General features: G+C 39.6%; 1 protein-coding gene across 3 annotated transcripts; it reads left to right on the forward strand.

The window, feature by feature from the left end:
• Nucleotides 1-1573: 1573 nt before the first annotated feature.
• PHF6 (PHD finger protein 6) lies at nt 1574-23614 on the forward strand. Of its 3 annotated transcripts, none has more exons than XM_064712587.1 (11): nt 1574-1705; nt 6491-6670; nt 6850-6951; nt 9978-10111; nt 10419-10462; nt 19376-19542; nt 19720-19863; nt 21081-21185; nt 22076-22209; nt 22851-22980; nt 23270-23404. In XM_064712587.1, the coding sequence occupies exons 2-10, from the start codon at nt 6533-6535 to the stop codon at nt 22978-22980; spliced, it is 1098 nt and encodes a 365-aa protein (XP_064568657.1). In that variant the 5' UTR covers nt 1574-1705; nt 6491-6532; the 3' UTR covers nt 23270-23404. The 3 variants fall into 3 exon arrangements, with proteins under 3 accessions (XP_064568657.1, XP_064568658.1, XP_064568659.1); XM_064712589.1 differs by having other exon boundaries at nt 1632-1705; nt 19379-19542; nt 23270-23614; XM_064712588.1 differs by lacking the exon at nt 23270-23404 and having other exon boundaries at nt 19379-19542; nt 22851-23117.
• The last annotated feature ends 541 nt before the right edge of the window (nt 23615-24155 follow it).

Here is a 24155-nt window from a genome sequence, read left to right on the forward strand (position 1 = left end):
CGTGTGTAAAACATCCACGTATTGTGATGTAAAATGGTAGCAGCTTGAAAATTCAAATGTGTATCAGCAGTTGGGTTTCTCAGTATATTGTAATTCAATCAACATATGCAATATGATGACAACTTTGTAAAAAAGTTGTGTAATTTATATTACTTATTGTGAGGCCACACCTCAAGTGCTGTGTTCAGTTCTGGAACTCTCACTTTTACAAGGACGTGGAAGCGCTGGAGCCAAAGGCAGCAGAGCTCCTGTAATGCCTGGGGAACCTCCCGCAAGGACTGGGGAACTGGGAGAGAGCAAAACTGGGGAACTGGGAAGGACTGGGAGTCTGATGGGCAGCGGCTGAGGGAGCCGGAGCTCCGGGAGCCTCGGGGAGAGCTCATCACCCGTGATGGGAGCGTGCAGTGAGCTGGGGCCGGTCTGCTCTGCCGGGTCTGTATAGAGAGGAAACGGCCTCAAACGACGACGGCAGAGATTCAGATTTGGTATTAGAAAAAAAAAATCAGCGTTAGGGTAGTCAGGTGTTGCATTAGGCTGCACAAGGAGGAGATGGAGTCACAATCCCTGGAGGTGTTTAAGAGGTGTCTGGATCTGGCGCTGAGTGATGTGGTTTAAGATCACAGAACCGTCAAGGCTGGAAGAGACCTTCAAGAACATCAAATCCAGCCATCCCCTCAGCGCTGGCACCGCAACCCCAAAACCACTAAACCACATCAGCCAGCACTGCCACTGCACCTCCTGAACCAACGGTGTGTTTGAGAGGCACCGAGATCTGGCGCTGAGTGATGTGGTTTAGGGGTTATCGTGTCAGTGGTGGATGGGGGGCTAGACTTGATGATCTCGAAGGTCTTCTTCCAACCTTGATCATTCCATTCCATTCCATTCCATTCCATTCCATTCCATTCCATTCCATTCCATTCCATTCCATTCCATTCCATTCCATTCCATTCCATCATTCCATTCCATTCCATTCCATTCCATTCCATTCCATGCCATTCCATTCCATTCCATTCCATTCCATTCCGCCGGGCCGTGAGGGCGATCGGGGCTGGAGGGGGGGGGGCACCGTAAGGGAGCGCGCGCGGCGCCGCTCCCCCCTCCCCTCGGGGAGCGCGCGCGGTGCCGCAGCGCCGCCCGCCCCTGGCCGCCCGCTCTGCGCACGCGCGCGGCACTGCGGCTGCGCGGCCGCAGCAGTGCGAGTGCCGCGCGCACCCCCCACAACGGCTGCGGGTGAGCGCTGCGCATGCGCACCGTTCCCTGTGTGTCCGTGCCTCCCGCCAACCGCGCTCGCTCGCGCCGGGACCTCGCGGGGAAAGTGGCGGCGGCGGACGCGCATGCGCAGAGCCGCCGTTCCCCACACAGCCCCATCTTCCGTTTCCCGGCATCGCGGAGAAGCGCCGCGGGGGCAGCGGGAACCGGGAGCGGGAAAGGCGCGCGCGTCGTCGCGCGTGCGCACAGCAGGCCGCGAGCGGCGGCCGCCGGGCTCCCGCCAATCGGGCACCGCCCCGCAGCGCCGCCGCGGCCCAGGCGCGCCGTGCGTGCGTGCGTGCGTCCGCTCGTGCGTGCGTGCGTGCGCTCGGCGGCGGCGCGTCCCGAGCCCCGAATGAACGCGCCGGTCCCGGCGGGCGAGCGGCCCTGAGCGACCCGCGAGCGGGGACGGGCCGTGCCGAGCGGCTCCTCCGCCCGCACCCCGCCCGCCGCACGGGTGAGTGACCGACACCGACCCGCCGAGCGCCCGCTGCCCGCCCCGCCGCCGCCGCGCCGCGCTCCAGGGGCAGGCGCGGCGCCCCCAGCCCGCCCGCAGCCCCCGGCCCGGGGCCCGCCCGCCCGCAGCCGCCGCCGCTCCCGGGGCTTCAGCCGGGCCCCGCAGCCCCGCGAGGGTCGCGGCGCCCCGCAGTGTCCCCTCAGGGTGCCCCGGGTGCCGGTACCGCCCCCCTGCCCCCTCCCCAGGCCGGCGGTGCCGCTCGCTCCGCCCGCCCCGGCCCGCGCCCTCCTTGCAGCGAGGATCCGCCCCCCCTTGTCTCCCGGTCCCGTTTCCCCCAAAATCCACGGAATCGGGAGGGGGTCGCCCTTGCCGCGTCCCCCGCGCTCCCCCCGGAGCCCCGCGGCCGGGGAGGGGTCGGGCCCGGCGGGGAGCTCGGGCGGATCCTGCCCGGGAGATGCCGCCCGGCCCCGGCCATCCCCGGGGAGGCGGCGGCGGAGGTGCCGCTATCGGCCCCGCTCCCCGGGGGAGGATGGAAACTTTCCTGGAGATCCCTCAGCGCCGGCTGCCAGATCTCCGTGACCGCGGGCTCTGTCTGTGTCAGCCGTACTCACCTGCTCTGCTCTCATTGTTCAGGCGTTCGAGGGTTTGCCCTTCTCCCCTCGAATCTGCCCCTTCTTCGGTGTCTTTTTGTTTTTTTTTAAGGAAGTTGCATGGATAAATTCCCATCCTACTTTTTATAGTGGCTATAGGATGCTGTGTGAATGTAACTCTGGGATAACAATTTCTATAGGACCTGTGATCTGGGTTCTCAGCCATAGAACCCTACAGGATACTTCCCCCCTCCCCTTCTTCACTGCCCCTTTCTCCAAAATAAGCCTCCCAACAATGGGTGTCCGACCCGGGAAACTGCAATGCACTTCCCAGCTTTTAACTCTGGTATCTCCAGTGAGCATCTTGGAAAAATCAGCACAAATATTTTCTGTAGCTCTTCCTGACAGACCACACCACTTCAGCATCTGTAGTGACATTTTCTGAAGCTTGTTTACTTCCCACAGGTTCTCTCTAGGTGTCTGAAATTATATTCACAAATATAAATTCTAATTTTTTGAAATTTAGTTTGGGAATCGTACAGGTCACACAGCAAAACAAACTTTACTTGTGCAGCGTGTAGATGACTGTCCTTTGTAGGAAATACAGATGAGGTTTTAACTCCTATAATCAGGCTCCTGAAACAGGTTTGGGCAATAAATAGAAATTAGAGTGCAGGTTACTTTCCATTCTTTGGTGCTGAACAATATCTCATGCACTGAGGGCATCCCGTGCCTGAGAGTTATTGAACTTGCACTTTTACATCAGGAAATCTGTTGCCTAGAGCTCAGCAGAGCAGCACAGAAACTACAGGAGGGTGTAAAACCTGCTGCTTTAAAGATAAAATAAAGATGCTGGGAGGGAAAGCACCACATTTAATACTTTGGTGCACATAAGAAATGTGAATGCAAATGAACCCAAATTTATTGGTGGAGAATGGTTGAGTGAATTTCTGTTTTTGTGATTCTGGGGTACATGCAACTTCTCATTTCTTAGATCAAGCTCATGGAAAATTGATTTGTATGGAATAATCTCTGTGTCTGTAGTTATGTGTGTTCTGTTTTGGTGGAGACAGTGAAAATCTCCCAGCCAGTGATTCCACAGTGCATCACTCCTTGTGATCCAGTCTGTGAGACTCTGACAAAGCTGACAAACAAAATTCTATCAACAGGAGATGTAATCACTGTTTTTTGTAATTCCTACTCATTTGTTAGCCTTTTAAAACATGGAAAGCCAAAATACTGAGCTGTTTTTAAGTTGCATTTTTTCTCATTCCAATGAAATGTAACTTGATACTTGGCAAACTAGATTAGTTGTTCTGGGTGATTTAACTTGACAGAAGAAAACAGAATTTTGAGTACTTGCATTCGGCATTGTGGGGCTGTAGCTGCATTACTTGGGTCATCTTTCTCAGAAAATGTGGTTTTTTTCTTTTTTAATGGACAGGATAAGTGCATTTTGACACAAAGAGAAGTGATCTGAGAGTAGTGTCTTCTCACATTTATGAGAAGGCAAATGTAATTTATGGAGAGGTCTATAGATGTTTCTCATGCTAAACTTTTTTTCAGCACTCTTAAAAAATGTATAAATAGGGTAAATGCCCAGTGAAACAAACAAACAAAAAAACCCTACAACAAATGTGGGGTTGGAGAGAAAACTTTTAGATACCCTTGTAAAATGCTTTCAGAGTAATTTAATCTGATGGTGAAAAGAACGTGAATTTCCTTTTTGGCCCGTTTGAGTTTGGAATAATTTTTCAAGTGTTAAATTAATTCTAATTGTGAAGCATTTCAAAACATATATTTGATTTTTTTTTAAAACATCAACATCTGTGTATTGAGTGAAGATAGACATTATTTTTAACTTCACTGTGAGCCTTAAAAAATCTAATTCTGCAGAAGCACTTGAGGAAGTGAGGCTGTGTCAGGTCCTGGTGCTGCTGCGGTGACGTCCCTGTCGTGCACTGGGAGTGCAAAGCAGTGAGCTGGGAGAGGCTTCTTTACAATCTTGTGTCTTGGAAAGTTGTTTTTCCTATAAATTAAGTATGATGAGAGCCACTTAAGAATTTTTTATCTGTGCTATAAATTAGTTTCATTTTCTAAAATACAAACCTGCTGCTTAAATTGATGTGTAGCTCTGTTTTATTAGTAATTCCTGTTGCTGAGAGTCAGCAGGACCTGTGCACGTGTACAGGGAAATTCCTGATCTTCCTTTTAATGACTGCTATCATTGGTGTCAATATTTTAATAATATAATCTGAATATAAAATGAAACTGATAGACTCAAGTGATTGTATGTTTATATACCGCACTGTTTATACAAAACCAGAACTTTTGCATTTTACATCACTTTGTTAGTATATTTGTAAACATTCCTGTGTGATTTATGTTGATCTGTTGAATGTGAGATGTAAACAAGTAATCTTCGTGATATTACTTCCTACTTGTCTTTTGTAGGTATTTTTCTGCTCCTGAATATTATTTAAGTTTTAAAAATTGCCCAGATTTTTATTTTTTAATATACATACATACATATCTGTCTGTCTGTCTCTTCAGGAGCCATTCTTTCTGCTCAGAAGGGATTACAGAATACTCTTATTTTATTTTTTCTATAGAAGAATACCATATAATAATTCTTTTGTGTTTTAACACTTATGGACTCCCTGTTGCCACTGCAGAAGGGTGTGACTGGTTTATCCAGATTGACACATTTACATTTTTTGTGCAAATCAGCAAGATCCGAAATCTTTGCATTCTTGTTCTGAGTGCGTGGCAGCAGCTCACGGTTAGAACAGAAAGCAGGTGGAGCTGTTGGGAGGGCACAGCCTGGGGGACAGCACAGGCACCTCTAGAGCAGGAGTTTTGCAGTAAAAGGTGCAGCAGTACAAGGTCTGTGAAAATCCCTTGGAGCAGGAGGGGCTGGGAGCAGGAGCCGATGGAAAGTTGAGGACGGTGCTTTGAGAGGAGTGAGTGATCGCAGCATTGTGAGCTCCTGACAGCACCGGCTCTGCCCGTGCCAGTTCCAGACAGCAGCCCTGTATTTTCATGCAGATCTGTGCCATTGTAGCCCAGTCCAGATGTTTTGCAACTCTGCTCTCTTATTTAGGGCTGGATTTTACACTTTTTTCCAACACAAATATCAGAGCCTACAGTGGCTTTTCTTACAGCCGACTCAAACGAAGGGAAAGGCTGAGGAGGATTTTATTGCAGTTGTGGCAAATTCTGATAGTAAGGCTCAAATCTCCAAAGTAAAAAGCTCTAAGAAAGTCTATTTGAAGAAGATGAGTTTTTTATTTCTTGGTAGATGTAGAAGCAAAAGAACACAAACTTCTTAATACTAAGCCAAGATATTCATGCACTCATTGAGTATTCTCACTTCTGCACGAGCTGTGTCTGCCCGAGTCGAGCACTCTGACCTCAGTGTCACATTTTAAAACGTGTTGCTGGTAGCACTTTGAAAGTTTGTGATTCATACTGAGTTTAATTTTAAGTTACTTTTCTGAGCTGAGAACAGCAGCTCTCGTGCACTCACTGAAACCTGGTGTGGTGCTGCCAAACTCTTGGTCACAGAGAGATTTCCACTGCAGCACCTCACAGAGGTGTCTCAAGTTTTGTTCCTAGTCCTGTTTGAGTGGCCACAAGATACCTCTGATACCAAAAGTGGTAACATTTTATCATCTCATCTCTACTCTACTCATCTGCCCTGAGACTTTGTGACTTTACAGCCAAAACCTGTGCATGAGGCTGTGCTGGACTCTGGTTTTCATTGCTTCTGGTTATGAAGGAGTTCAATAGCATGAATTTCATTGCATGTACTCATATATATATATTTTCCACAAATTCCTTTCCTGTAATAAATAACTATAAAAATGAGTTGCAGCAACTTTTTTTCCCTGGTGATTCTCTTGTATTTCCCACTTACTTCTTTTCAGTTTTCTGCTTTTGTATTAGCATCCAAAGTTTTTTTTTAATTCTCAAACTTATTTTTGTAAAGAAACTGCTTTTTCTTGCTGAAATAATTTCATTAAAATTTGGCCAAATAGTGCCTCTGCCAGTCACTTGTTTATTTGGCTATATTGAAGTAGCATAAAGAAAAGGTACAAATCACTTCCAAGCATCCAGTACTGTATTTATGAAGCTATGTTAATTTGCCTTTTGTTGATATTAACATGCTGATTGCAGTTCTTTCTCCCTGTAGCATTGAGAGGATTGCAGTGGCATTCTAAGGTCATTTAAAACCATGACAAGCTCAGTCGGACAGAAGAAAGTCTCCTCCAGACAAAGGAAGTGTGGCTTCTGTCGCTCGAATAAAGATAACGAATGTGGGCAGTTGCTGATGTCGGAGAACCAGAAGGTGGCGGCACATCACAAGTGTATGGTGAGTGACCGGGAGCGGGATGGAGCCGGGAAAACGCTGCCAACACGTGGAAAACCCACCCAGATTGGAATTGGCACACGTGATGAAGCACTGCAGTTTGGTGGGTTTCATATCTGTAAATTTTTCTATCACTTATACCCTTAAAAATTAAAGTACAGATTTTGTCTCTGCAATTTTAGCTGTTCTCGTCCGCACTGGTTTCTTCCCACACTGATAATGAGAGTCTTGGTGGATTCTCTATTGAAGATATTCAGAAAGAAATAAAGAGAGGCACAAAACTGGTAAGTGCCTATTTTGGCTCTTGAAGAAGACAGTATTTTCATACCCTCCATAAAGTTTGCAAGGAAGTTGTTCAGTGTATTTAATCTATTTAATATTTTCTGTTAGATTTCTGAAAGAAATTCCCATTCTGGGCTCCTGGGAAGGGTGTTATCGTGCCTTTACCAGAATGTGGGTTTACTGCAAAAATTTAGTTTTAACTACCAAATACACTTTTTGCTTCTTTTATATTGATTTAAAGAATAATGCTGTGAATGCAGAGGGCTTATGAGGTATGTGGATACAGTAGTCATTGCAGCTCTAAAAACTTAAAAAGATTGCACAGCAGTGGCTTTTTTTAAATTCCTGGAATTAAAAAATTTAAAAATTCATAAGGAATTTTTAAATTATTATTTATTTAGAACTAATTGTTTTCCAATTTGGGGAAATGAGTGAGGCTCTTCTTAAAATAATTTTACCAGACAATCAGTTCACTCCTCACATTAAAACCTTTCAGCTTGGTTATTTAAAGCACTCAATGTAACTACCAGTTCTTGCACCACTAAAGGAAGTCCAAAGTATTTTGTAGAACTACAATTTTATAATAATAGTCTACTATTTTATCCACTGCTTCATTTGAATCTTTTCCCATCTAGGGAACTTCATTTGCTCTAATTAGCTGAAAGAAATAACTGTTCACAAGTCATTCATGTTGTGATCAGGACTTTCCAAAGACCATGAAACTAATGATCATAAAGAGACTTCTTGATTCTTATGTGTCTTAAAGGGTTTTAAAGGTTTTTTCTTTTTATGTCTTTGGTGGTTTCTCTTTCTGCTTCTGAATCTCTTTATGTTCCTTCTATTGCAATGGCTCCATTCTTGGAGCTCCCCAGCTGTGTGTAGCAGGAACTTTGTTCAGGTTTCTGTAGAAAACCTGGATCTGGTCAGTGTAATGGATTCACAGTCCTGAGTTGGTTCCTCTTTGAGAAATCCTACAAGATAATTTTAGATCTTAACTTAGGTGCCTGTCTCTGTGGCTGGCAGAGAGCTGCAGCTCTGAATCACTCTCTGGAGGAATTTGTCTTTCTCCACTGCCATGTGGGAAGTTTAAAGGTAAAGGTTTATCATTAGCACCAATCCCTTCTCTCAGGTCTGCTTGCCTGGTCTATTCTAGGGGAGCACATTCAGCAAAACCCCCAGAGCACTGGCTTAGGTGAATTCTGTGATGCCTTGGGCTCAGTTTGTGCTCCCTCAGGAGGTGCTGCTGGCCAGGAGGGCTCTCACAGTGGGGACCTCATTTCCAGAGGGACAGTGACAGAATGTAGAGACTCTGATGGCAATAGATCTGTCTGAGAAAAGGTGCTAGGTCAAGCCTTGGTAGGCCAGACACAGAAGCTTATGAAGTCTAAATATTTGGAAGTACAAGTCACTGATATCTTAATTATTTCAATCACCTGTGTTATTTCTAGTATCTCTGAATGGAAAAGTTGGGTTTTTGTCTTTTTTTGAAGAACATACCTAATTTGCAGCTTATCAAACTTCTAATGCACCCAATATAACTTAAGCTAGTGACCATTTGGATAGCAGACATGCACCAATGGAATAAGTATTTTGTTACTTACTAGGAACATGGATGAAATGTTTTACAGACACATTATGGTGTTCATAAAAAGAAAGTTTTCTTTTAGTCATTTCTAGCTTTCAGAAAACCTGAGGTTCTGACTACACTTGATTGGCTGGATATATAAGCCTAGGCTTTTCTAAAGGATTTTGATCAGCAATTATTATATATAAAACCATAATGGATAACAGATTTATGAAATAAAATGCCCATAAAAATTAGATAACAACTAGGCAACAGTATTTAACTGTACCATTTCAGAGCTTGCAGAGGAGTAAATGGAGATGATCCAAGGCTTTGACATTTTTACTGTTCAGTTGACTTCGTTAAAATTGAAAAACAGGCTGGTGGTATATTTGGTAACTTTGGTGGTATATTTTTTTGGCATATTTGAGAGTGCAAGGAGAACTTCACTAAGTGAGTGCAGGGGAGAAAAAATGTATCCACAGAGATAGGGAGAGATATAGATATATATGTAGGGAGTATTCTACATTGCATACTTAGATTTGGAATTGATTGGAACCTTGTGGGGGTTGGCAATATGCAGGATACAAAGAAAAAGCTCCAGTTGTCTTGGGAGGTCAGTTTAATGGGAAATCCTGAGATTTTGGGGAGTATTAAGTCAGTAGATAACAATAAAAAAAAAAAAAATTTGTGATCCTGTCAATTAGTTCCTTTCCTACCACAGTGTAAGAAGGACCATGAGCAATTTAGAAGCTAATTTAGATAGCTGCTGTTATCTGTGTGTCTGATACAAGAAGAATTAATTAATGGGAAAGAAGAGTAAAGCAACAGCCTCACTTTTAATCTTTTTTGCAATATAAGTACAAAGAGCAAAATTTAGTTTAGTTGGAATAAATTAATTGTACTTACCAAATATTTCACTAAATTCAGTGTTTTGGGAAGGACTTTAAGACATAACTGTAGAAAAAGAAGTAAAGTTAGCTGCTGATGCTGAGGTAAATTTGCAGGTTGGCAATATTTCTGACTGCAGGATTCATTCTCAAATGGATGTCATTTTTTCCCTCTTGCCTTTATAATATAATTCAGAATTCAACAAGTAAAATTATGATTTTAACTTTTCTGAAATGGTCGGTACAAACACACTGTCCTTGTGAGAGGGATATTCAGGTGAATAGCTGTGTCACTTTCATCAGATACATCCACAGAAATAAATTACTTATTTTCTTCATTGAGTTGATGATGGTGGTTGAGTTGGTAATGCATCTGATGGTTATTTCACTGTTGCACACTTGTAACAAATTTCTAACTTTTAAAATAAATTATGCAAAACACCTGAGATAGGAAGAGTACTACCAAGTGCATAAATCCATATTTTTTGTCACCAGGAGTGGTAAATATATTATTTTTGAACCCAGCATAATTCATGTTACTTCTTGTTTAGTATTTCTTTCCTTTCCTTTCCAGATGTGCTCTTTGTGCCACTGTCCTGGAGCGACCATTGGCTGTGATGTGAAAACGTGTCACAAGACATATCACTACTACTGTGCTTTGCATGATAAAGCTCAGATAAGAGAGAAACCCTCACAAGGCATTTACATGTAACTATTATTCATTTGTTATGTTTATTTTTAAATTTGTATTTTACATTCTTTGTTTAAAAAACAAACAACAAAGCAAAACAAAACCCCACTTTGGAATCTAAACAAAACTGTTGCAAAAAATTCTGATTATGATTGTGGCATTCAAAATAGTGATGTGCTAGCAAAGCATATTTTCTCTGCAAGATTTGTGTATCAGTGAGTCTTATAAGTGGGAGAAAAATGTACTGGCATTTAAATTTAAAAGATGAGTAAATAATCTGTGATTCGTGACTGACTTGACAGTTTTCAACTACTTTGTTTATAGGATTTTATGTCGAAAACACAAGAAAACTACGCATAACTCTGAAGGTAAAATTATTCAATATAAATTTTTCCCATTGTAGAAAGATACTTGGTTAAATTGAATTTTTCTGGAGAATAGAAATGTTTTCAGTAAAAATTAGAACTACATATTTTCAAAAAACAATGAGTTTGGAAGTCCATCTGATTTCTGTATTTTCTCTAAAAATTATTGATTGAGGTGGAAAAAAACCCCAACTATAAATTTTAGGATGTTCAAAAGATATGCTGCTCCATAAAACCAAAGTTTGGGTAGAAGTTATACATTCCCTGGAAGAAGCTGGCTTATATTTGTAGTTAAGTATTCACAATATTAACATCTGAGATATTTTGTCAGATAACAGCTGATTTTTGCTAATGTTCCTAAATATTCATTATTTTTTGTACTAGTAAATAGAGTTTAACTCTTGAAAAAAGAAACACCCAATAGCAAATGGAAAGGGTTGTGATGAGTTCACTTACAGATAAGTTTCTGGATCATATTGATTTAAAAAAAAAGTTTTATGGATCCATTCATTAAAGCTGGGTAGCTTTGCAAAAAAGAATAGTGAAATGCCACAAATGCAGATATATTGTGTGGTCTGTTAAAATTCCAAACTACTTGTGCTGTTGTGTTTTAATTCAGTATTTTTCTTTTTTTCTACTGTATCTGAATTTGGGTAAGCTAACAGTTGGTAGTTTACTTCTTGCATTGTTTTCAACTGAAATGTCCTCAGATTTAATTAATGAGGAGTATACAACTGTTTAGTGAAAATTAAACTTCATAAATTACTTCACTCTCTATGCCAAGTGTATTTTTAGACAATATATTGCTTTTTATGCTACAGGTAGTGAACTTATTAATGGTAAAGGTTTGGATGTTATTTCAATGTTCAGAAAGATCCTGAAGGCAGCAGAAAATACCAAAGAAAATTGATTTCTTTTTTTTTTAGTCTATTTAAATCATTATTGTTGTGTGCCTATATATAAAACTCTAATTTTACTGGGTTTAAACAATAAAAACAATATCTATGTTGTAATTAGTTCTCCAAAGAGAAGAGGCCACATTATCTTGTGTTTGTTTTGGGGTCACTTTGTGTGTTAGCAGACACAGAATGTTAAAGACATTTTGAGTCAGAGAGATTCATCTTTTTAACTGATATTTTAAAATAATCTTTTATACTTGCTCACAAATGTCTCAGTGTTTGATATGTGTTTAAAAATGCCTCCAATTCTGCATAGAGCTCAAAGCCAATGAATTACTTTTTCTGCTGGGGATTCCTTGCAGGATCTGAACTTGTGCTTTTCTTTAAGAGTTTTCAGGAACCATTATCTCCAATTTTACAGTGTCATTTTCTAGCAGCAAAAGCTTTTAAATTTTATATAGATATATTGGGGAGATTTGTGAGTTTTTTTTATTAAATATTGATGGTGGTAGTTTATTAAAACATTAATCTAGACTCACCAAGAGCCTCTTAGATTGTGTATTTCTTCTCTCCTGCCCTCAATGTCACTCAGAACAGCTGAGGCCAAAGAACCTGATAGTACATTATTTAGCACTTTGCACACTTTTTTTTTGTTGTTGTTGGAAATATTTACTTCTGTCATGCTTTACACTTCTAGAAATAGCTTTGCACTTCTAGAACTATATGTAGCTAAACTTCATATTCCTGTTTTCAGTTCTTTATTTAATATTTCACTGAAATTCCACCCAGTGCTCTTTCCCAAAGATTGTTTTCTTTTTAGTCCATACAGTTTTGGAAACTTTACCCATAAAATAATTATTATTTATTTTTGTGGGTTTAATGACACCAGGAGCTGGGGCTCATTTGTGGTAGACCTCCTTTAAATCAAATAAAGTAGAAATATATATTGTATATGCCTGATACAATGCTATAAGTAATTTCCATAGCAGTGGTATTTTGCTACATTGAACACTGATTAACTTTAGCAGACAGAAATTACAGAGTGGTTTTCAGAGTTTCAGAATGGACTTGGGAGGTTTTTTCCTTAATACTTAAATGCTGAAGTTTGCTAAGTGAAATGACAACTGGAAGGTGTTGGATGGTGAGATTAAGCTTTATATTTGTATTTTGTTTGTTTCTTGATGAGAATGTGAATGTCAAGGAGGCATTTAAATGTGAAAGAATGGTGGTGTGTGAAACCAGATAACAGACTTGGCAGAGGAGAGTGACTAGGCCAGGCAGGGAAGCTAGATGTTAACACAGTGGCTTTCTTTCTTTTTAATCTTGTTTTAGTTTCATTTTCATTAATCTTTGCTTAGCAGTGTTTTCCTAACAGTACAGTTAAAGCTTATCTGTGGTTCTGTCACCCAGTGTGAGGTGCTGGAACCATCAGCCCTTTTTAATGGAAACTTAACTGCTCCTTTTCTGGGTTGCTTTTTGGTTGGGGATTTTTTTATTATTATTAATTTGTTGCAGGTTTTTTTTGTCTTGGCCAGTTTAGAACATCTGTGGGTTCTTATGCTTGGTCCTTTGTATCCAGATTTCATTGTTCCAGTCCAAGTATTTTTATTCTGTCTCTGATGTCAGTAGATGTTCAAAGAGTTTTTAGGAGTGTTTGGTTTGTCCAGAACAGTTTATTTTCTGTAGGCAGCACTGCTGGATAAAGTGAGATTTTTCCTTTCCTTCCCTAGAAAATGGATGCTTCTGGGGGCAGACTTGCCCAAGTCTGAGGTCTGGCTCTTGCACTTCTAGTTTAAAAAGACTGTCTGTTAAACACTTAATAACAGTTAAAGAAAATCTCTTGAGGCTGAATGGAAATAATTTTGAAGGACCTATGTTGGGATTAAGTTACCTGCTAAGACTTAATAAAAAGGACCTCATAGATGTTTTTTATTGCTGTTAGGAAATTCAGGTGGTGTGAGGATTCATCAGACTTGGTATCTACTCATCAAGACAAAATTAATGAGCGATAGGAATTAATTTTTCTTCACATGACAGGACTTGAAATACCTTCTGCTTTCTTTGAATATGAAAATGTGAAGCATGGCAGCAGAGTACTGTGCTCTTAAATTCTTTATCTGTTTCAACACATTGTTGGGTTTATCTAATTTATCTATATGGCCTGGTATTTAGGTGACATAGAATAGGAAAATGGTATTTCTCCTGTATTTCCTTTCTGTAATTCAGAGTGGTTTTTCTGTTCTTTGTTCCCATTAAGTGGATAAAGGACATCTAGGTTTTTGGCTTGCTGTTTACAAATTTAACAAAATAACTGAACTTCAGGTACCAGCTTCATTCATAGTTTTAGGCAAGCTAAGTTTTCAGTACCTAATAGGTTACAGGAATTGGTGCCAGTGCTTTCAAATGATCACAGCCAACCATTAGTTGAATTACTGTTCAGTTTGATACAATTGCATTTATTGTTTGTGAAGAATGAAGTATTGTTGAACTAATGTTTTGGAGCTGTTTGTTGGAAATTATTCCAATGTACTGAAAATAATTGTGGTAAAATGAAAAAAATTGGCCTCTCTCAGTTCCCTGCAGGTGAGGCTGCTCTGGCTGATGTGTTGAATTTAAAACAAATTCAGCTGATGAGGAATAGTTCAATATCAACTAAGATAAGAATGTAATTTCATTTGTTACACAGTGGTAAGACAAAGACTAACAAAGAGCTGTGTGACTTCTCTTGTTAATGTTTAAAGCAGATGTTTGAGAACTGTGGGGTCAGAAAATAAAATGTCTGTAATTTCTGTTGTAGCTGTGCTCAAAGCCTCAGGGAATTCTGTTTCCACAGTGGGAATAAGGACATTCCCTGTGTTAGCATCCTTTTCATGTCAGTGTGAAGATCAGGCATGGAATCTGTGCTTGTCACACTGCTCAGGAAGTTGAGTCAGGATGATATTTCTCTGAGACCCTGCAATCTATAGTGCACTGAGTACTTTCCCAAAGTGCTGTGAAAACCAGGCAGGAAAAACATCTGCAACTTTTTGGCATTCTAGTAAGGTAACATTCTGATTCATCTTTGGATTCTTTGAGCAGTGTTTGTTCCCTGTTGCATTTTCTGTGGCCCAGGTTGTTTGCAGGAACAGTTGGGTGTAAATATTTCTGTAATGTTGCACTTTGGGGTCCTTTGGAATTTGATGGTGAGAAAGTCTTGCAGGGTTCTGCTGACTCAGCCTGGTTCTGTCTCCTGGAGAATGCTCTGGGTGTGGCACCAAATGTGTTCCCACAGCAGCACCTGGTGCAGGCAGGAATTAGCAGTGTCCCATTAGAGACTAATGAGGGTTTGTGCAGAAACTCCAAGGTTTTCTTATGGAAAACCACATGGCTAATGGGAAAAGGAAAAATGTAAAAGTCATGTGGTGAAGGGTTTGTCCTGTCCTTGGTGTTCTGATTCTCCCTCCCATCTAGGGAAGGTGTTACACAGAGAGGCTTGAGCTGCTCAACAAATTCATCAGCTTTGTGATTCTGCAAATAAGCCGAGTGCATCATCTGTCTTCAGTCTTTGCCAGTGTTTCTTTGCTTGAAAATACATTTAAATTGTGTGCTTAGTAAGGATTATTTTACTATTTTTCTATGTTAAATGTACTTAAATAAATAATCTCAAATACCTCATAACAAATAACTTCTGGATGAGAGTCATCAGTTCCTTCAAGTGTCTGGGGCTTTTGGAAAACATATTAGTGGCAGGACCTAAGGGGTAACTTAATTTTTTCCTATCAGTTCTTACTTTAATTTAAATGTGTTTAATGTAACTTATTCTTTTTCCATTGAAAAAGAGAGCACAAAAAATATATTCAGCATTTTGGTAATTAATTTCACATCATCTCCTGATAAAAACTACTATTATTTCATGATTAGTTTACCCGATTTTGTGTTTGATTGCAAGGGGATTTTTGCAAATCCCTGTTTCTTATTATTGCTTATAGAGGCATCCACATTTTTAGTATTAACTATGGGGCCAATAAGACTCTTTTGGGGGTTTTTTTTAATGTTTCTTTGCAATTTAAAACAATGATGTTGGCTCATATGGTTTATTTGGTTTCAGCCATAGTTTAATGAGATTTTACTCGAGCATGCTGAAGTACTCTTTTCTTTCTCTGCTATATTCCATTTCTCCTTTAAAAATCTAGTAAGATTGATTTTGTTCCTTGAATTTTTAGTTTCTCTTTTATCCCAAATGCACTGTAAAACTTTACCTGCATATGTGTGATTTCAGATTTATATAGCAGCATGTCTCAAGCCCCTTCAACATTCTATGCTTTGGCTTCTTTTCATGTCCAGTTATACTTGCAAACATATTTTGCCAGTAGTTTTAGCTTTTATCCTCCTCATACAAAATCAGACTGCTTTGTTTCTGGCTCTCTTATATGATTGTTTAAGGTACTGTAGGATATAAATAAAGCCATATTTATTGTACACATCCTCTTTTTACATGTTCTTTCACAACCTTTAAATCACTTAATTCTTTATTACTTTGCTTTAACCTGGCTTTTGGAAAGGGGTTCCATGTGTATTTCAAGCTGATGCAGTATGGATCAGTGATTTCTCAGCCTCTTCTCTGCCAAGCCTTATTTTAAACAGCAAAACATCTTGATCCTTTTTCCTTCTAGTCATGATCAAAGGAGAATTTTTAGATTTCTCTCTGAAGCTGAATCTCCCTGTTAATAGTTGATGTAATACAGCATTTTGCCAGGGTTCCTTCTGTGGTACTTTGTACTGCTCATGGATTTCTAAAATGCAAATTAGGGGCTTGTTGCTACTCATCTGAATTTACAATACCATATTCCTAGGTGCTTTTTAAAATGCAGATTGTTTCTTCTTGATTTCTACCCTTACCCCCCCTTTCTCAGGCCATGTTGTGTATTGGGCTCTTTTCAGATCTAGCATTTAGGGACTTCTGAGGGAAGCTCATAGAAACCTCCTTGGAATTTTAGATAAAGTTATACTGAGAAAATTGTCATGATTTTAAAAAGCAATGCAGTAAAGGGATATGGGATGGGGGGTAGTTGAAGAGGAAATTCTAGGGAATCTCAGGGGATTCAGAGGATGGGTGATATCCATGATAAAACATCACCTGGTCAGGGAGGAGTTGAACAACTTTTTGTGTTTTCCTTAGTTCAAGCTGACATGAGAAGTTGGAAACACCCAACCATCAGATGCCAGGGACACAGGGTAAGCTGGCAGTGGGCTTGAGGGGAGGGATAGGGCACCCACCAAGCTGTGAATTAAACATGAAACCATGCAGGGCAGGTGTGTCTGACACTGGGTACAGTCCCCCTGTTCTGTTCTGTGGGTTCAGGGTGCTGTAAAAACAAGAGGAGCTTTAGTGTTTGAGGAATCAGGCTTGGAGGATGGATGTGGCAGAGCAGATCCTCACATCTTGGTGCTGTTACTCTCTAGGTCCACATCACTTGAAATAGGAGATGTAAATCTTCAAGGAATTGTATTTTAGTAAAGGGTGTCATGTAGCATCTGGATTTTCATGTCTGACCTTCTCTGGAAGTTGTAGTTTTGAGCACAGAAGAGGGGTTCTCCTTTAAAGAAAGCTGTGCATTCTTCATGGTTTTTTTTATCTTACACTGAAACTATCTTTTAAAAATACAGCATTTTTACTCTTCAGATCTTAAATATGCTAATAATTGTAGACTGAAAAATAGCACTTAAGAACTTATTCTATTGGGAGATTGACACTTCTAAGAAATTGGTTTTCATAAGGTGTGCTTGGTTTTTAGCATTATAACTCAGTGGACTGTAAAGAGTTCAGGACATGCTTTAATGGTATTGTAGAAAATAAGGATGGACTGAGGTAGAAAGCATTTTGTCTGACAAAATTACAAGGAGCTTTGGAGAAGATAAAGAATGGCAGTGAATTGTCTTGTTTCATGAAATAGTAGGGAAGTCCACTGAATTATTTTGGAAGGAATATTTTTAACTTCTTACTGATGTCATTTAAAGGGTCATGGATTCAATAGTCACATTTTTGTAAGACTGCTTTTCTAGAGTAACCATCCATGATTTCTGTAAAAGTAGAGACAAATATTCACAAGTTTCTTTGAATAATCACTGGCGAGTTCATGTGACGAACAAGATAAAAAGAGAATTCTTTTTGAAAGGTTTTCAGATTGCAATAAAATTTGCTATGTGCAGTCTAAGAGGTCAATATCTAAATTGCATAATCTTGCTTGGGGAATTTAGCAAGTGGTGACAAATGAAAAATAATGTTAGGTAGGAAATACTAACATGTAAAATGTATTTTTTCATTACATAATCTGTGTCATCATGTATTTAGGTTTTTTTCAGTGTAAAATAAATGGTGCTTCTGACATGTAATTAGAAAAGAGTAGTTTTTATACTAAAGTATAGGGATGTTGTAGACAGACTGATGTGTCTTAGCAACATGGGCAAATCTGTATATAGCTGAATAATCTGTAAGTTTAAACCAAAATAATTTGCAGATCAGTATAAATTTCAGTATAACTGTTGTGGTGCATTTGGATGAGTTTTCTGTCCTTCCTTAATAACTGAGCAGAAGCTGTAGCTTTCCTTGGGGATTAGTGACAGATCCAATGGATGGAGCTGAGCAGGATGTCCTGGTGTGCCAGGCTGGGCCAGGCCTTCACTTGTCTTCTGCTCCCACTTGTGGGCTGTGGAATATGTTCAGCACTTGGACTTCATGTTTTGTGCAGTTGAGTCTCTGTTATCACAAGATAGAGATGTGATCTGATTTTTATGTGACAATAGGTAAGAAAGACAAGTGCTGGCAAGGCAGCATTTAGTTTCCAGCTAAGATATCCTGTCTGGACACTAAAACAATATGGCAATTTCCATCAAGTGAATGTTCCAGGTCTTATTACCATTGCTTCTGTTTGGGGGCTCATACTGATGTTTGTGGTCTGGGTTTTGAGAATAAAAGTCCTTCAGCAGGGCCTGTGCATGTTCTTTAAACAAATCTGAAATTTGTTTGTGGTTTGAGCAGGGGTGGGTGCTGCAGATTAAAGGAAAAAAAGGAGGGTGGTTCTGTGAGTTGGAAAGTTGTTCATGACTGAGTAGAGCTGATTGTTAGATGGAATTATCAGATAGAATTTAACCAGATCATATTGGAAGCAATCTCAATCTTGTAGAATTGATCTGTATCTTCTCTAGAGCTGCGAGTTGTGCAAAGGCCACTGTGCCCAAAGGCTGGGCTGAGCTCTGTGCAGCATTCACAGCTCAGCTGACATTTGTAAAGGAACTTGTCAGGCCTCTTTGGCATGTCTGTGTTAAAAAATGTGTTCTTATGTTCCTAATAGTCTGTAAATACTTGATATGAGATGTTGTCTGTGGGGATGATTTCCTCTAAACTGGAGGCTGGTTTTAGCTGCAGATCTAAAAATATTCTGTAATGACGTAAAACTGTAGATTTGTTTCACTGAAGGTAAATACTTGTCAGTTTTAAAGCTTGATGTTATAAACCAATGGATGATTTTTTTTGTTAAGTCAACAGGCATCAATTAATAAAGCAAGGAGAGAGGTATTATTGGGTACACTGGCATACTATCAAGGGCAATTTACATTGGAGTTATGCATCTTAAAATAATAAATTATCAGCATATTTCATGGGTGAGAACACTTCCCAGTTTCAGTGTAGGTTGAATGAATGTTATTTTCAGTGAGGATGAAGATGTGTGTCTGAGGACACATTTTAGGTCTGAAAGTAGAAGTTGTAAGAAACACTAAACCTTCTTATGTTTTAAAGATGCAAAGCTGTATGACATAGAAGAAGTAATGTTTTCAGGATCTGCAGTTGCATGTTTGTAATAAATGAGGAAAAGGTGCTTTTTTTTATTTCTGACTGAAATCTGGAAAATACAACTTGTGATTTTTCTTGTCTAGTGTTGGTGGGTTGTGGGTTGGTTTTGGTTTGGGTTTTTTTCTTAGTTTATTTTTTATAAAATTGTGGAGAATCTTATTTAATTATGTTTTCTGAATTCTAAAGCAGATTTAGAAGAAAATATCAATGAACACGAATTGGAGCCTTCACCTCCCAAAGGAAAAAGGAGGGGTCGTAAGGGAAAGCCAAGAAAAACAAATTTAAAAGGGCAATCAGAAGACACTAGATCTACGTCCTCACATGGCACAGATGAAATAGAAAGCAGTTCCTATGTAAGCAGTAAATATGCTAAACTTCTTAGAAGACAGAATTGCATATTTCTTCTCTGAAATATAAGTTTTGTTAAAATTTGCATTTGTCTGAGCCTCCAGCTGGTGGCCACAGGCTTTTAAAATTGCAACCTTATTTGTATCCCAGCAGTATATTTTAGTAAAATGTTTTTCTTTCAGAGAGACAGGTCTCCCCACAGAAGCAGCCCCAGTGATACAAAACCTAAATGTGGATTCTGTCATGCAGGTGAAGAAGAAAATGAAGCTAGAGGAAAGCTTCATATATTTAATGCCAAAAAGGCTGCAGCACACTATAAGTGCATGGTGAGTATTGTTGTTAACCAGTGTATTCTGTGAATTTTGTCTGAATTGCTATTTTGGATTTTAATACAGTACCCTCACATGTAATTATGCTGAGTATTGTCTGTATGCTGATGATCTTAAGCACTGAAATGTTGCAAAGTGAGCAATTCATTTATTTTCACTGCAGGCAATATGAATAAAAGTTGGCTTCATGCTAAGAGATGGAATTAGCTCAGGGAGATGCTTTAGCTTATTAAAAATGCTCCCTTAGTGTCTAAATGCATATGAAGTATTTAAAAAGGAAAACAGAAAACAGTTCTAACTAAAAGAATCATTTCCAAGAATAAAACAACTTCCCAGGCATTCAGGGACAATCTGAGAAGAATCCATGAACTTTGTTCATTTCTGACCTGTGGATTCAGGCTGTGTGAGTTGAGTGTGGGATATGGAAGTTTCAGGAAGCTCTTGCCTTTAGATGATCACAGTTGTAGGACTGTCAGCCTGAACAGGATCTCATTGCAAAGAACATGAGCAGACAGTGCCATGAGTGAGGTGGGGCTTTGGGTAACAAAATTCACTGTTTATGTTGTACCTCAAAATGAATAAATAGTCCAGGCAGTCTGTGGAGTTACTCATTGACTTTGTGTACCCAGCCTCACTAAACAGAGGGCTGCTGTGTGCCAGAGTCTTACACTAGCAAAGCTGTTTGTTATTTTGTCTACCTGAACTTCAGTTTTAAGGCAGTTAAAGCTGAATATACCAGGATGATGATGGAAGGGATGGTATTCTGTTCTCCATTTTCATCCCTCAATACTTCACAGCTGTATTGACATCAGGGTTGAACCTGAATTACATATATATCACAGGGAAGGAAATGGAATATTCCTTAAACATTGAGTAATGCAATTAATAATATTTCCCATTTACTACTTTATATTTGCATCCTATCATTACTTCTTGTCTACTCATCTGTCTTTTAAAAGAAATTTCTCCAAGGCAACAACAACTCTAATTAAAGCAGTCAGGTGGGGATCAGAAGGAATGCTTTAATTGCTCAGCATAGGGTTTTTCCTAGTTTGTTGGTAAAGCACATGCTGTCTGAGATCACAAAACAGGATGTTCAGTGCTCAGTTATTCTTGTAAAAAAATTTCCAAACATCTTGGTTTGTTCATCTTGAAGAAAGATGTTCATCCATCATCTTTGGACCTGACATTACTTTGACTTGCTTGTTTTACAGTTGTTTTCCTCTGGCACTGTCCAGCTAACAACAACTTCAAGGGCAGAATTTGGTGATTTTGATATCAAAACTGTACTTCAAGAAATCAAGAGAGGAAAAAGAATGGTATGTACCTGCAGAATGTGGTGAATGTGTTAGTGATTCTTCTAAGGTCTGTTAGCTCTGCCTCCTTCCTTTTATGGAGTAATCTTTTCCATCTCTTTCTAAACACAAAATTAAAATATATTGTTACTTGTGGGAAGGGCAGCCAGATAGGAATCACCTTAATATTAGTGGTGTTTGGGCTTGTGGTATTTGGGATTCTTTATGACAATTGTACATAACTGTTATGATCACAGAATCATATGATTCATATTAGCCATGCTGTAACTATAAGAGAGTAACAGCTTTGGACCTGTGTTACTAAAAACACACTGTGTGGAGCTGCACATAAAATTAGAGAATATGCAGTTCTTGCAGTGAATATATTCTCTATAATTGGAAACAAACCAGTGTTTCTAACTGTTTTGGTATTTTAGTAGGAAAACATTTTAAGATCTTAGAGATGGGGATGCTGGTAAAACATCACACTGTATTTTATTAAAACTCAGGATGTTTTTAAAGTGCTAAGAAATGTATAGGGGATCAGACAGATAATAAAAAACTACGAATGTTTTTCCTTGAAAATAATTATTTAAGACTCTCTATATATTAGCATACTAACTTCAGCAGCAATAAAATGGCCTTGGACATGCAATAACATGTTCTGCAATCATATAGCAATTTTCTGTGCAACAGACAGGTAAATCCTAGTGTTCATGTTTTTGTGGGTTGGTATCTTACAGTTTCTGGTTTACCATGTCTTTGATTAACTTTTCATTGGAAGGATGATCTGCCAGAGGAATTACTCTGTTCCAAAGTGTTTGTTTGCCATAAATATGAGGAGCATTAAACTGAGTACTAAAAGACAAAAGACTGAGATGCTGAATGTTGTTGTTCTTCTTTTCCCTGCACAGAAATGCACACTCTGCAGCCAGCCTGGTGCTACTATTGGGTGTGAAATCAAGGCCTGCATAAAAACATACCATTACCACTGTGGAGTAGAAGACAAAGCTAAATACATTGAGAACATGTCACGAGGAATTTATAAGTAAGGACCTATGTAATTGTTGAATCTGCTACAAAAGTAAAGATATTTCATGACACTTTTTCTAGGCCTAACTTAGCTAGTCAATATGTTCTTAAAAAAGAGGGCATTATTTAGCTTAAAATAGTATCTTTAAGTAGTTGTTGAGTTTATGAAACATTTCAGTTACTCTGCTAATTTAAAATTTCTGTACTGTTGTAAATAGGAGAAATGAGAAAATTATTTGACTTGTATTATATTTTCCTTCTCCAGTAATCTGTAATTTAGATCAACAAAATTTATCATGATTCTTCCATATTGATGTGTTTGTAGCTTCCTTCAGGGGCTTTTTGGACCCCACAATTTTCCATCCTTCCTGAAGAGCTGTGGCTTGGCTGCAGCTGAGCTGCCGTGCTGTGCCCACGAGAGGGCATTCACTGAGCAGTGAGAGAGGCAGGGCTGCAAAACTGGGATTGGTCACAGTTCTGTTGGCTGCTCTTCACCCTTGTTTTCCTTCTCAGTTTAACTGATGCTTCACTGGAAGCTGTGAATGATTTAAGAGTTTGCAACTGACTTGTAGCACATCTTGAAACTAATTGAGAGATAAGTCAGGTTTGGATGGATATTTTCAGTGTAAATCCTCACTGTTCCTTTTATTGTGCCAGACTCTATTGTAAAAACCATAGTGGAAACGATGAAAGAGATGAAGAGGATGAAGAAAGAGAAAGCAAAAGCCGTGGCAAATCAGGCACTGACCACAATGACATTCCTCAGCAGCAGCTCAATGGAAACTAGGTATGGAAGTTACTCCTGACAGATCTGTTACCAAGACTGAAACGCAATATACAATTAATGTAGTTTACTGCAGTGAAGTATTTAAATCTAGTGTATGCAGAGTACTTTTTATTGGCATACTGTAGAAGAACGGGGAGGATTTGTTGTTTTTTAAATCCGGCTGACTTTGTAACAGTGTAAGAAGGGAGGCCCTCATTTCTATTGCTAAATGTAGATGTAATGTCAGAGCTGTGAAATGCTTTTCTGTATGATTTTAAATTTACTATTGTTTTCATCATTTTTTAAACAGGTTCAAGGGACAGAGTTATAGAACTGGGAATGGCTAAGACATCATAACTACTAATTCTTTTAAATTGTTTTCTAAAAATCAGAAAAGGGTTAGTAACTTTTTACTACCCAACTCTGTTAGAAATTTCATTGAACTGCCTGAAACGTTCATGTGTGTGAGCCTTCAGTAAGTGGCAGAGTTTTACATGTCAATATTATGTAGTTTGTAGTCTGCAGTGTCTGGAAAAAAATGAAACACTATATAAATGATATGTAATATGTACAGTGTCAAAAGTTAAGGCAGACATTGAAATGAAGTAAGATCTATATTTCTGGACTGAATAAAAACTTTAAGATTTGGAATGTGTAAGTTGTTTAGTGGATTCACACAACGAGGGAAGGTCTTAGCTAGTTTAATTAACACCATGGACAAGTCCTTGATGGCAGCGAGCTGGTACTTTGTGAATTTTGCATTTTCTTCCTGCACGAGGTCCGGAGCCATTGATGGCAGCGCTGGTCTGGCTCGGGCAGCAGCAGTAGGAGAGGACTCTGTGTACACCAAGCACGCTTGAACATTTCAGGTTGTTCCTGTTGTGATTGCTCATTCCGCCCGGCATTGTTTGCGGGAGATTTACTTGAGCAGCTGTTGGTTCTGAGCTGTGAGCTTTAGAACTCATGCCAAAGGGCTGTAGTTCATTCTTTCCCCAAAAACCCACCTCTTTCTGTGTCCTGATTTACAAAGAACACTTCACCAAGTGTGATTGAAACCCTGCTATACAAATGTTTGGACTTTGCAGCCCAATCTCTTTTACTTCAGAGAGTTACAACTCTTAACTCACTATGGAATTTAGCCACCATATCTGACGTCCATACCTCAGGTGTTCTCTGTTGGGTGGAACACTTCATGT

This window comes from Zonotrichia leucophrys, chromosome 4A (assembly GCF_028769735.1).
Source record: "Zonotrichia leucophrys gambelii isolate GWCS_2022_RI chromosome 4A, RI_Zleu_2.0, whole genome shotgun sequence".
NCBI classification, from domain to species: domain Eukaryota; kingdom Metazoa; phylum Chordata; class Aves; order Passeriformes; family Passerellidae; genus Zonotrichia; species Zonotrichia leucophrys.